The sequence below is a fragment of the Salarias fasciatus genome, chromosome 12 (genome assembly GCF_902148845.1).
Source record: "Salarias fasciatus chromosome 12, fSalaFa1.1, whole genome shotgun sequence".
NCBI lineage: Eukaryota > Metazoa > Chordata > Actinopteri > Blenniiformes > Blenniidae > Salarias > Salarias fasciatus.
The window spans coordinates 20652678-20666812 of record NC_043756.1 but is presented as its reverse complement, the minus strand read 5'-3'; the positions used below and the strand labels follow the sequence as shown (position 1 = coordinate 20666812).

Below are 14135 nucleotides of genomic sequence, written 5' to 3'. Positions count from 1 at the left end.
TTTTTCTAATTGTTTAAACACACTATCGTAACCTTCGATGAGGAAAGTCACCACATGAGTACTTGTAGTTTTTTCATAGTTTTTTGCAAACAAACCACCAACAGTTTCTGCTCATAGGTTTACTTGGTGTGAGATCCTTGGGTTGAGGGTCCGTGTTGTTGTTATTTCACCTGAACTGTATGTTCAGGACCCTCAGGTGACGAGAGGTGCAGCGCTGTCAACTGATCATCATTGTAAGATGGATCAGGTGGTGGGGAAGACTGCAGTCCAGACCCAGCAGACACGTGCATGGTGAGTGTGCACCACAGGTACACTGGAAAGGGCTAACGTGACTCTGCCCAAAATGATTTTAGTGATCATGACGACAACTCAAGGACACGCTGGAATTGATTGGTCCCTCCAGAACCGCTGGAGGATTTTGCTGGATATGGCTGGGGACAGGGAGGTCTGGACTGTGTTCTCTCTTCTGCTGCTGTGATCGAAGATACTGTAGATAGAAGCACAACAAATTTTCATTAATTCAATGGGATACTGACACATCATTAGACAAGTAGTCATAATGAATTTTGTTTCTTTGTTGTGGGGCTAACCAGAGACCTCTTCGTGAGAAATGCTCAGAGGGTCTGAGCTGTTTCACCGTTCCCACCCTGAACATCTTCACATGGTGCTGACGTCATGTATAGACATCCTCCCCACCACATCTACTCAAGAACATGGTCGCATTTGCTGGTAAATGTTTCCACAGACCCCTGAAAATGCAACAGCACGTCTCAGTTCTCATGTCAGGCTTGCATTCGTGTTGCTGACTCATGCATGACAGTGATCAGCCCACATCCTTCAAACCTAACACACAAAACCCAGGGGTGAGCATTCAGGCTCATTTCAGTTTATTCTTCATCACTTCAAAGAAGAAGAGATGCTCCACCCGAGGGACTTCATTCTTTTTATCTCATGTTTCAGTCTCCATATTATCCATTCAAGTGAGTCTTTTTTCTTCTTCTTCTTCTTCTTCTCAATTATACAGCTTTTTTTGCTTGACCATATGTTGAGCAAGTTACCTGCATTTCACATGATTCCATTTGTCTCAGGTCATGGATCTGAGATCATTGGAGGGAAAGAAGTCAAGCCGCCACACTCACTGCCCTTCATGGCTCTGCTGGAAAGCACCAAACCATCCTGTGGGGGGGTGCTGATTGATCCAAGATGGGTCCTGACTGCTGCCCACTGTAAAAGGTATGAGCCTGAAACATCCACTTAATCAAACATTTTCTCTCAAAGTGTGTCTTGACTGTGAGTGAAAAATACTGCTCTTTTCATGTGATTGATTTCAAACACATTCAAACATAGGTAATTCTGTATACATTTTTTTTTTTTAATTTAATTAAAATGTTTCTGTTGTGCTGATAGGGTAAGCAGTAGCAACCACATGGGGCACAGATCAGCAAATGAAATCATTGTTTCAAAGAAACCTCCGTCAGAAAAGAATCTCAAGCAACAATTTCAGATTTCAAGTAAAGTGGAGAATGGACACATCTATGCACACAAGGAAGAACATACATGCATACAAGTGCACTTGCTTTTGTTTCTGCACAAATGTCTCATGCCTCAAGAAGCCACAAAAACCACAGGGCAAGTGACACTTGAAATGTTTAAAACCATTTCCTTCTTGGCCTATGTCTCTAGAGCTTCACTCATGTCGGAGCACGAATGTCCCAACATCTGAAATGAGAATATGGCTCTCTAACTCAGATCTGCAAATGCAGGATTCATCCTGAATGAATAAGTCTGGTGGAGTTGAAACAAATATTATAGGTTCATTTCTATCCAGACTGAGAGAAATATAAACATTCAGCAGTTTAAATCAGCTGATCCATCTTCTCATCGGTTTCTGAAAACAGAAGTCATTTCACAAGAGTGAAAATAGTTTGTAAGCCTCCCTGACTGTTAGTTACACAGTTACTTCCTGACCTTCCAGCAACAGTCATAGTGTGTGTGTGTGCACGTCATTCAAGCACAGGCTATACTCTGCTCACCCTCACACAGACAATCAGACACATATTCACAACTCCAGGCAAAATGAACTTAAAACCATGAATTTAGATTGTGGACCTAAGCATTTGTAGAAAACCTCTCGACAGAAAACATCTATAGAGAACATGCAGACTGACCACCAACCCTTCATTGGATCAGACCTTTCTTTCTCCCTAAGGCAACTGAGACACATGCATGACTTATTCAGGCTTTTAGACACATCTTCTATGTAAATCAATGTTTTCTTTTCAGCATTAAGAAAGTCCTGCTGGGGGTGCACTCCATCAAATCAACGAAAGATCAATCCATACAAGTCAGAAAGGTGAAGAGTCAAATTCCTCATCCCTGTTACGATGAAAAGGACAAGCTCAACGACCTCAAGCTGCTGAAGGTACATTAACGTTGCAATATTGTTAATATTATCAACATTTATTTATGCAGGTTTTCCTATTGTGACACACAATCTCTTCTGCAAGAGAGACCTGTTTTGGATAGAAAATAATGTTTAGTTACTAAAATTCCAGTCTACATCACAATATATTTTCTCCAAACTCATCAGACAGACATTGATTTCCACTGACAGGATCAAGGCGGGCAGCTTCAGAAACTTCCGGCCCACATCATTAATATCAGTACTGAAGAGAGTTGGTCCTAAAACTGAGCTTTGAGACACAACTTTTTAAATGTCAACAAACTAGTCCACAGCCTGACTGGAGAAGCCTGTATTAGGAAGTTTCTGACATGAAACTTGGCTGTTGATCCACTTTAGAGAGATCTAGATTAGATGAGAAAACCCACAAAGATGCAACAAGCTCAAGATGTCACAACACACACTCATAATGAAACCAAAGTGAGAGGCCACATTGTGTGTGTGCTTCTCACAGGTTTCCTGTGCTGAGTAAATTCTGATTTTTTTTTTAAGCCAGGCATCTACCTGATTTATTGTGTCATCGTTTGCACATGTCAATTGATTATTGAAAAAGATCTGCGCAGTCAGCATCTGTGAGTTTGTTTAATTTGAATTTCAGCTTGATAAACCAGTGAAGAAAACCAAGGCTGTAACACATCTGGAGGTCAGACAGATCCAGGAGCCAGCGGCAGGCAGCAGGTGTCTGGTAGCTGGATGGGGAGCAACAAAGAACAACGTCAAGCAAATGTCAGACGTCCTGAGATCCGTCAACGTGACTGTAATCGACAGAGCCAAGTGCAACTCTCCTAAGTATTACAACTTCAATCCTGTCATCACCAACAGCATGATCTGTGCCGGGTCAGACGGCACAAATAATGCTGATACCTGCGTGGTAGGTGTACCAAAGAACTGTATGTGAATAATTTAGCTGTTGAATGTTGGAAAATGACCACTGAGTGTTTGATCTCTCCGTAGGGGGATTCAGGAGGACCTCTGCTGTGTAACGGCGTGCTGGTTGGAATCACTTCGTTTGGAAAGCAGTGTGGGTTGATCGAAAAGCCTGGGGTGTACTCGCTCCTCACGGAAAAACAGATCAACTGGATCAAAAAGATAATCAAATCCTCTGCAATTTAGTAAACTTCTGTTTTGAATTCTTTCTTCTCCTTCCTCTGTATCTGTTTTTTTTCGGCAAAATGATTTAGTTATGAACAGAATCTGTAATAATATATTAATCATGTTTTAGTAGCTAAGAATATTAGCATTTGCAGGTAACCTTTTCTTGGCACCACAAGTATACAAAAGCAGTCTGGTCTCATTTTTAAATTTTAACAGTTAGGACATTTAAAGTAGAATAAGCAAAGTTCGGCTGAAGCTGCAGTTGCAACGTGTACTGTGCTCAGTTATACAGGCCTTTCAAGCATCTTTACAGTGATATATCTCACCCTACAGCATCTGAAGCATAAATGATGGCAGTATTGTGATTTGAACATATGCATCAATTTTTTTATTTTTGTGTACAATTGAGGGAAAATGTTGGGTTTATCATGTCGTTAATTGTGCAATATCATCATAGAGCATGTCACAAAGCACGAAATGTCACATGGATGATCAGATTGTTGATTTACAGGTGAAGATTCATTAAAGTATTAAACATCAACTTTGATGTGATTCATCTACCCTTTTCATGAGCACAGTATGTGTGTATGTATGGATGGAAGTTTTTTTTCAGATATTTTTGGCCTGTTTGTATTCATTTTTATCCAGCATCGAAGCGACACTTGATAACTTTTCAACCTTAATAAAACATTTTCATATCTTTTGTGATGATACATCGACTTATAACTAGTTGAATGACCATCTGTCACGGCCTGAGGGCGTCAGTATTGCCTTCACTTGGACTAAGCAACTGTGAGGAGGGTGGTAGGAACCCTGCACACTAAAAAACTCCAAATGTGTGGACTGCTTTATGGCATGGTCTCCGAGGGGGGAAAAGCGGTACAAAAACAAAGTTACGTTTACCAAAGTTAAACATTCATTTTCAGCATCGTGATATAACATTGTTTAGCCACCAATAGATTCATTACCTCGTCGCTATCCATCCTTCACACAGCCACTGGAAACAAATGTAGCCGAGTTCAGTCCGACAGCATGCCACTGGGAGCAGCATTTTACTACGCCACGCGCTAGTCCTCATGGGAACTGTGGTATTCGTTCAGGAAAAACACTACCGCTTTTGTCCACATGGCGCTGCCAAATTCAACGAAAACTGAAAGTTCCTTTGTGTCGCTTTAATCTGCATGTTTTGTTTACATGCTTTGCATGCTTTACACCTGACACTTCTTAATTTAAATTCAGCTTTATTTGTATAGCTCTACATACAACACAATCATTTCTGGGCACTTAAACAGAGAAAACCCAACAGTTCCACATAAGCAAGCAAAATCGACTGTGGAAAGGAAGAAACCTTTGCAGCTAACTTTGAAGGACTTTATTTCTAATTTTAGAAATATTACACAAGTGAAAGAAGGATGTCCTACAGACCTGTTTAATGTGGGAGATGAAGGATAGGTTCTGGTCAAAAGTAACTCCCAGGTTCCACACACTGTTACGGAGGCTAATGTCACTTTATGTTTGGATAATAGTTTTTTGGACCAAATGTAATAACTTCTGTTTTGTCTGAATTTAGGAGCATGAAATTATAACTCATCCAGGTTTTTATGTCTTTAAAACAAACGTCTAGCTTGACAAGTTAGTAAGTGCCATCTCATTTCATGGATAAGTAGATTTGTGTATCTGTTGGGAACGTCTGCTGGTACCCTCTGTCAGCATTGTTTTCAGAGTCCAAGTTGACCATGTTCTTCACCACCATTATTGAAGCAGCTGCTTGGAGCTGTGGTCATGAGCTCTCCAGTGCCTGATGTTGCGGCAGCCTCTGAACCCAGTGTTAGGGATGCTGTCAAGCTCAAGAGGGAGTCCTATCGAGTCAGCTGACAGGTACCGGCAGGCCAAGCAAACTACAGTCCAAGTGGTTGTGGAGGCAAAAAACTTGGGTCTGGGAGGAGTTCGGAGAGACCATGGAGGGGAACTATTGATCGGCCTCCAAGAAATTCTGGCAAACTGTCCGACGGTTCAGGAGGGAAAAGCAGGTTTCCACCAACATTGTTTCCAGTGGAGGTGGGGAGCTGCTGACTTTGAGTGGAGATATTATCATATGGTGGAAGGAATACTTCGAGGACTCCCTCAATCCCGTCACCACATCTTCCATGGAGCATGAGAATGACAGGCGGATCGGTGCAGCGGCTACAGTGATGCCATATTGTAGATCTGTCATGGTGAAGAGGGAGCTTCGCCTTTCAGCTCAGCTCTCAATTTACCAGTCAGTCTACCAGCCTACTCTCAGCCATGGTCATGAGTTTTGGATCATGACCAAAAGAACAAGATCCCGGATAAAAGTGGATGAAATGAACGCCCTCCATGGGGTGTCTGGGTGCTCCCTTAGAGATAGGGTGAGAAGCTCAGTCACCAGGAAGGAGTTCGGACTAGATCTGCTGATCAAGTTTCACATTGAGAGGACCCAGCTGAGGTGGCTTGGGCATCTGTTTAGGATGCCTCCTGGATGCCTCCCAGGCCAGGGGAGGCGGGCATATCCTGCCGGGAGGAGGCTTTGGGAAAGATCTCGAACACACTGTTGAAACTATGTTTCTCCGCTGGGTTGGGAACGCCTCGAGATCCTCCCAGAAGCGCTGGGGGAAGTGTCTGGGGGCAGGGAAGTACGGGCATCCCCTGCATAGACTGCTGCCCCTGCAAGCCGGTCCTGGGTAAGCAGTCGAAAATGGATGGATGGATAGAATAAAGTTGGCAAAAAAAATCACAGTGTCTTGACTGGCAGTGGTTTGATCCTAATCATTTATTTTTTGGTTCAGACTTTAATAGATCAGTAAATATTTAGCTTCATATGATTTCCTACAAATCCAACACCACTTTGTGAAGCTCAGAGGGTCTGAGGTGTTTCACTGATCCCACCCTGAACATCTTCACATCGTGCTGACGTTGGCTGTGTCACGTACAGAAATCCTCCCCACCACATCGACTGAAGAACATGGTCGCATTTGCTGGTAAATGTTTCCACAGGCTTCAGAAAAGACGATAGCATGTCTCAGTTCTCATGTCATGCTTGCAATCATGTTGCAGACTCATACAATGCAATGATTAATCAGCCCACATCCTTTAAACCTAACACTTAAAACCAGGGGGAGGGGTATTCAGGCTCATTTCAGTTTATTCTTCATCACTTCAAAGAAAAAGAGATGCTCCACCCGAGGGACTTCATGCTTTTTATCTCATGTTTCAGTCTCTATATTGCCCATTCAAGTGAGTCTTCTTTTTCTTCTTCTTCTCAATAGTACAGTCTCTTTTGTTACAAAATATATTAAGGAATAAACTTGCATTTCATACATGATGCCATTTGTCTCAGGTCATGGATTTGAGATCATTGGAGGGAAACAAGTCGAGCCACACTCACTGCGCTACATGGCTCTGCTGAATAGCACCAAACCATCCTGTGGGGGGGTGCTGATTGATCCAAGATGGGTCCTGACTACTGCCCGCTGTACTGGGTATGAACCTGAAAGATCCACTCAATCAAATGTTTAACTTACAGCTGACAACAATACAATGTTGTTTTTGCTCATGTAGAAAATCTTGTGCTTGTAAAGTGGAGGATAGACACACCAATGCAAAGGAGGAAGAATGCTTTCTGCACAAATGCCTTGCTTCAGGAAACCACTAAAACCACAGGGTTCAAATTAAATCACACTTGAACACTCCTTAAATAAAGCTTCACATTCCTATAAGAGGAATCTGATTATTATTATTGAACATCTTCAATTTTACTGTCTTCACTTTTCTACCATTGTCACAAGCCCTTAAATTCTGTTCTTTCTTGAGTCTTGACACTGAAGCTTGGTAATCTGTATTCAGGTCTGAGCACAAAAGCCCCAGTGTCCCAATTCAGAAACACGTCACAGTGTGTGGCACACATTCGAACAAAATATGTCACAGATTCACAATGACATCATTGAAGTAATAACCGTGAATTTGGATGGTCAGTGTAAATTTGAGCATGTAAGAAGGACTGTGTGGACACAGGGAGAACATGCAAGTCCACCACTTCTTTACCATAAAACTGTTAATTGCATCAGAATCGGCATTCTCCATTAGGAAACTGAGAAAAATTTATAAATTTTGTTTGGTATTTAAGTCACTTCACTCTGTAGCCAGTGTTTTTTGTTTGTTTGTTTGTTTGTTTTTTTCAGCACTGAGGAAGTACTGCTGGGGGTGCACTCTGTCAAATCAAAAAATAATCAATTCAAACAAGTGAGAAAGGTGAAAAGAGAAGTGCCTCATCCTTGTTGTGGACAACAGGACGGATTCAGTGATCTCATGATGCTAAAGGTAAATCAACACTGAATGTTTTTGTGGTAATTAGAAATCCAAGGTTTTATTTTTATGTAATGAACTGGCATATTTTATATATATTTGTTTTTTATTCATGTTTTTTTGCTCATGTTCAGCGCTTTGATCGACCTGGGTTGTTGTAAAGCGCTATATAAATAAAATTTGATTGATTGATTGATTGAAGCCAAGAGGTGACAAGATCTGGAGTCTCAGAACGCTCAGTGAAAGCCGAGGGAGAGGCCACATCGCCTCTGTGCTTCTGACAGGTTTCCTGTGCTGAGTAAATTAGGGTTTTCATTTTTTCCCCCAAGGCTTCCAGTGTTCAGTGTGTTTACTTTGCACCTTTATTCTCACAAAAAATCCTTTTTTTTTCTGCCTCGAAAATTGTTTATTAAATGTCATCATGCTCATTTGACTGAACGTTAGTGAAGACGTTGATTTAGAAAAGAAAGAGAAAAAATAATGATACTGAGTGACTTTTTTCCTCATACATTATGGTGTAATACACGCATGCATGTATATAATTTTATTTATTCATTTATTTATTTGTTTGAATCTCAGCTTGATAAACCAGTAAAGAAAACCAAGGCTGTAAAACCTTACAACAAGCTCCGTCAGATCCAGGAGCCAGCGGCAGGCAGCAGGTGTCTGGTAGCTGGATGGGGGAAAACAAAGAATGACGCCAAGCAAATGTCAGACGTCCTGAGGTCCGTCAGCGTGACTGTGATCGACAGAGCCAAGTGCAACTCTCCTAAGTATTACAACTTCCATCCTGTCATCACCAACGGCATGATCTGTGCCGGGTCAGACGGCACAAGCCCAGCTGGTACCTGCGAGGTCGGTGCACCAAAGAACTCTATGTGAATAATTTAGCAGTTGAATGGTGGAAAATGACCACTGAGTGTTTGATCTCTCTGCAGGGGGATTCAGGAGGACCTCTGCTCTGCAACGGCATGCTGGTTGGAATCTCTTCATTTGTGAAGAACTGTGGGACGATAGAAAAGCCCGGAGTGTACTCTCTCCTCACTGAACAGCAGGTCAAATGGATCAAAAAGACAATGAAGTCATTTGAATTAGATTAAACATTCGTTTTAAATGAATTGTTCTGCTTCCTGTGTGTTTCCTGCTATAGTGACTTTATTGCGAATGGAATTGGCATGCATGAATCATAGTAATGTTTCCAGATAATACTGGATCACACTGTAAGTGTGGATTCATAAAATAATGTAATGTAATTGTTTTCATCGCTGGCTTCACTAATAGGCGTGTTAATGGTTTGTCAGATGTTCATACTAGAGCTGTGTTAGGCCTTCCTCTGTGGAGTTTGTTTAACATGTGCATATTTGAGTTTTCTTCCCACAGATACTTGGATAATATATAAGCATTCGGAGAAATAAAATGATTAAGAATTTATCCTTGTGTCTTTGTGTCTTCATACATCAATTTAAATTTCGGGAACATTTAAATTATGGATCATCTCCCTCCTACAAATGGCTACTTCATTAGCTCATAGGGTAACTTATGAGGACTTATTTTGCGCAGCAAAGAAAACTAAATTTACAGCATTAAAAGAAGTAACAAGTAAATGTAATCCATCATTAATACTCAGCAATCCCCATAACATTGGCTACAGCAAGAAGAGTGACCAAAGATGGTGGATATTTCTGCCAGTTGATAACTCTTTCAGCATCTTTAAGTTAAAACCAACTGTGTGTGCACTTGCGGGTGGCTGAGATTCTAAAGAAATAGATAAATACAGATGCAATGATAGAAACACATAGAAACTCTGATTCAAAGGGGAAAGTACAGGGTTGAACACAGTTGGTTATTTTCTATGATTTACTTTATCTTAAATTAATTATTTTTTTAACACCTATATTGCATATTATTATGGGGGTTGTGATGGTCAGTGCCATGCCATGTCTCCCTCTTGTATGCAATAAAAATGGGAGCGTATGTACACTTGTGTGTGTGTGTGTGTGTGTATGTGTGTGTGTGTATGTGTGTGTGTGTGTGTGTGTATGTGTGTGTGTGTATGTGTGTGTGTGTGTGTGTGTGTGTGTGTGTGTGTGTGTGTGTGTGCGTGTGTGTACCAGTTTCCGTGGTTAGGCCACATCCTCAGCCCAACATATAAAACAAAGAGTGCGCATGAAGGTTGGTGTCAGTGCGAGACGAAAGCGATCATAGACAGGAAAATGTTCGGACTGAAGACTTTCACCGTCTACCTGGCTTGTGTGGTTTGCGTCATGGTCAACTCCAGTAAGTTACTTTTCTAATGTAATTACTTATTTAGTGATGTTGGCACTCAAATTGTAAAAGCTGAATATAATCAGGGTTATTTTGTTTGCTCCTTCTTGAGATGATCATTGTGATTTTCTGTGTGTGTTTTCCCCGAGGCCACGGTTCCGAGATTATAGGAGGGAAAGAAGTGACCCCACACTCGCTGCGCTACATGGCCTTCCTGGAAGCAAGCTGTGGAGGCACACTGATCCATCCACAATGGGTGCTGACTGCCGCCCACTGCACAGGGTAGGCATCTGCTGCATGCATGCACTGACCTTTCTTAACCTTTCTCTGTCCATTAAACTTTAGCATAAATGTACTGAATCCAGCCTTATGTTGTATTTTCACTCTTCCAGCATCGAAAAAGTGTTCCTGGGAGTGCACTCAATCAAAAACATGGACAAAAATTCGGTGCAGGTTCGTAGAGTGGTAAAGGCGTTTCCTCATCCGTGGTATGATGACAATGTCAAGGAAAACGACCTCATGTTGTTCAAGGTAAAGTCTGTTTTCATGTGGATGTACATTGTTTCTGTGGAAATACATAGACGTGTGTGTGCGTGTTTGTGTGTTCATAATCGATATTCATTATTGTTAGGCAATAAACTCTCTTGAGTGTGAGCCTTTGTTTTTTTCTTTTTTCTTTTAACCTCCATAGTTTCTGTCGTTTTTCTGGTATTTTTAATGTAGGTCTGCATTTTGAATCCATCCGATAACCAACCTCGCTATCAGCTGCAGACACTAATTTAACAGACTTTATTTTTTTTGGATTATTCCAGCTCAATAAACCAGTTCAACGAACCAAGACCGTGCAGTGGCTCAGTCTGCAGAAAGCTGTAGCAGATCCAGCCGACGGCACCAGCTGCATGGCGGCTGGTTGGGGAGAAACAAATGAAAACGCGGCGAAACCGAAAATGTCAGACGTGCTGATGTCTGTGAATGTGACTGTGGTAAACAGAAAAGACTGCAACAATCGATACAGCTATCGCCCCATCACGAAGAACATGGTATGTGCCGGTTCGAAGGGCAAAAAGAAGACGGACACCTGTCAGGTGAGTGAGATGGAGGCCTTTTTGAAGCATAATCTTTTCTTTTTCAAAAAAAATAAGCGGACGCTTCAATGATTTTTATACTAAAGCACGTATGTTATTAGTGCATGGACCCATTAACGATGTGTCTCTGCCTGCAGGGAGACTCTGGAGGGCCGCTGATTTGCAACGGAGTGCAGGTGGGAGTCACTTCTTTTGGAGGCAAGTGTGGCGACCCGAAGAAACCTGGAGTGTACGCCTTCCTCTCAAAGATGCAGCTGAAATGGATTGAAAACGTCATGAACAGGAGCGATGCCTAAAGATTTTAATGATCTCATCACACATTTGAAAATGTGTCACTCATACAGTTGAAACTGAATTTGAGTTTTGAGGATAAATCAAGCATTTATAATCAGCTTATTATTGTGTATTTCCTTTTCCGCTCTCTTGCATCTGTATCCACACTGTGGTCGCTGATATAACGAAGATTTAATGGCCATATAGCTGGAAGTTATATATTTTTCTCTCTCTCGCCATGCTCTTTTTATTTCTTGTCTAGATGCAGTAGTGTGTGTGCTTAGAATCAGAAAATCATTTCACATTTCTCGAGATTAGCGATCGGGTTGAGTCCTGACTTGCCACGTGAAAAAAAATGATGCATGAATGATACGCTTTAAGCCTAACAATAAAGTGCTGTCAGTCAAATCGAACCCGTTTCACACTCCTGTTTTTTATGCTTCATCTGAAACTGAGACTTTACTGCAGAGCATCAGAAAAAAATGAAAAAATAAAAAAAACCTCTTCAATGGGCTTCTTTTTTTATTTATTATTATGATAATCTTTCTGCAACATATACATCTCTCATACTGTCTTAATGTCCCAACTCTATGATATTGCAGCTCCTTTATTTCAGTCTTGTCTTGTGGCCTCGACTCATTTTTTCTCCTTCTCTTGTATTTAGTCAGATCAGACCACAGACACCTCCCTCTCACAGACGTGCTCTGTATGTTACATCTGTCAGGAAATGTCAAAATGACGCACAACTAAGAGGAAAATTAACCTTAAACACATCTTAAATGTGTCACAGGATAAGCATAAGTAGGAATACTTTAGTTATTTAGCCTATTTGAAAGAAGTATTCACATCTTTATCGACTGGTGTCCAGCATGAGACAATTTTTTTTTTATATTACATTTATTGGATATGTTTTTGCATGGTCAGCATGTGCAGTGCGTGTGAACAGAGCGGAGCTGAGTGAGACACCTGTCTGAGTCTCTTCCTGTGAGCTTTAACTCCAGGTCAGTCGGCCTCTCTGTGGCATTTATTTTCTCCCCACCTTGCATTCCTTCGTCTTGCTTTCACTCACTCAGTAACCAGGCCATGATTCTGCGCTTGTTACAGTCATACTGAGCCACTAGATAGCGCTCTCTGCTTTAGCTGGCAACGCAGTGAACTCTGAAGTCAGCAATATTTAACATTAACGAAGACCTCACATCAACTCTCACTGTCATCAATGGTCAGAAAACAACTTTATATATAAAAAAAAAAAGTTAATAAATAAATAAAAATAAAACACCTAAAAGTGAAAAAACATATAGTTCTGTAGCAGGCATTTTGATTTAAGTATGTTTTCTCCTATGTTGTTGCCAAATATTTGGTGGATTCCAGAGGGGGAAAATAGTCCATAGATTTATCCTTCTTAGTGAGCCTCTTTCATACTTCTGTGTTGCAGAAAATAAGGAAAATCTTTTCAAAGTTCTACTTGGGGGGAAAGAAACTCTCTGTTGTCACCGAATCCCGTCTGTGACAGCAGCATAAACTGAGCAGGAATGATGGAGGAAGCTGCAGCACACTGATGAAAATTCAGATGAAACATTGTTTTTATCCATTTTCTTAGTCACTTTGTCCTTATCCGGGTCACAGGGCGCTGGAGCCAATCCCGGTTGCTTATGGGCGAGGGCAGGGTCTGTTACAACCATGCACACTCATATTCACACCTAGGGCGGTGATTCAGGGTCGCCAGTTAACCTGCCATGCATGTTTGTGGACTGTGGGAGGAAGCTGAAGTACCCAGAGGGAACCCACTCACACACACAGGGAGAACATGCAAACTCCACACAGAAAGGCCCGACCAGTATTTGAACCCATGACCGTTATGTGGTAAGGTGAGAGCACTAATCACTCAAAAAGAGCTTCAGCTGAGGAGGATTTAATTTGTTTTGTTTAGTGTTACAACAATTTAATTATACTATATTCATGTTTTTTTTTCTTTAAGTATTCACCAAGGTTAATGAAGTTCTCCATGAAGAGAAAATAGATCTTCACATTACTCAGTCAGTCTGGAACAAAGTGGTGAGAGACAGAAAGAGGAACAGAAGTTAAATATAAATACAAAATACTTACCTTGGCAACAGCTCTGCCCCCGAGTCAGGCGGAGGGATAAAAGAGTGACCACACCCACAAAATACCAGCATGTTCTTTATTTGAGCTCATAAGTGAATTATCGCTGACCAGCATCTGCTTGTGTGTTTACTTTGTTGCCACGGCGACCCACAAAAGCTGGTGGACCCACCTCAGTGCCACCGAAACCATCAAAGCCCGCCCCACCCATATTAACTGATTTTGTCAGGTGGATGAATGCCTTCATCTTTATTGATGTAGTTTGGTAGTGTTCAAATAGTAATCTATGTCATGTGACACACACACACACGCACACAACCCCGCTCGTAAATGTTTAGCTGTGCTTGCATCACCTGCGTGTGCAGGATGAGCTGCCCACCCTGCCTCACCTTTCCCTCACTAGTGACGCAAACACACAAACATGGAGTGAAACCTCGTTTGACAAAGGCGGCCGGAAGCTGCAGCATCCCGGCAGGTGATTCTCTAAATGTCCATTCAAGTACAAATGCTGAAGGTATCAGTGTCACACT

At 41.5% G+C, this 14135-nt stretch overlaps 2 protein-coding genes across 2 annotated transcripts; both read left to right on the top strand.

Annotated features, from left to right (window-relative positions):
- Positions 1-88: 88 nt before the first annotated feature.
- On the top strand, positions 89-8979 carry LOC115397787 (uncharacterized). The gene is made up of 11 exons (XM_030104245.1): positions 89-980; positions 1089-1233; positions 2284-2422; positions 3060-3332; positions 3416-3573; positions 5383-5422; positions 6691-6811; positions 6915-7056; positions 7756-7894; positions 8459-8734; positions 8818-8979. The coding sequence occupies exons 1-11, from the start codon at positions 917-919 to the stop codon at positions 8977-8979; spliced, it is 1659 nt and encodes a 552-aa protein (XP_029960105.1). The 5' UTR covers positions 89-916.
- A 1113-nt stretch (positions 8980-10092) lies between these two features.
- On the top strand, positions 10093-11962 carry LOC115398326 (granzyme A-like). The gene is made up of 5 exons (XM_030105032.1): positions 10093-10156; positions 10294-10426; positions 10537-10675; positions 10957-11229; positions 11367-11962. The coding sequence occupies exons 1-5, from the start codon at positions 10093-10095 to the stop codon at positions 11523-11525; spliced, it is 768 nt and encodes a 255-aa protein (XP_029960892.1). The 3' UTR covers positions 11526-11962.
- The last annotated feature ends 2173 nt before the right edge of the window (positions 11963-14135 follow it).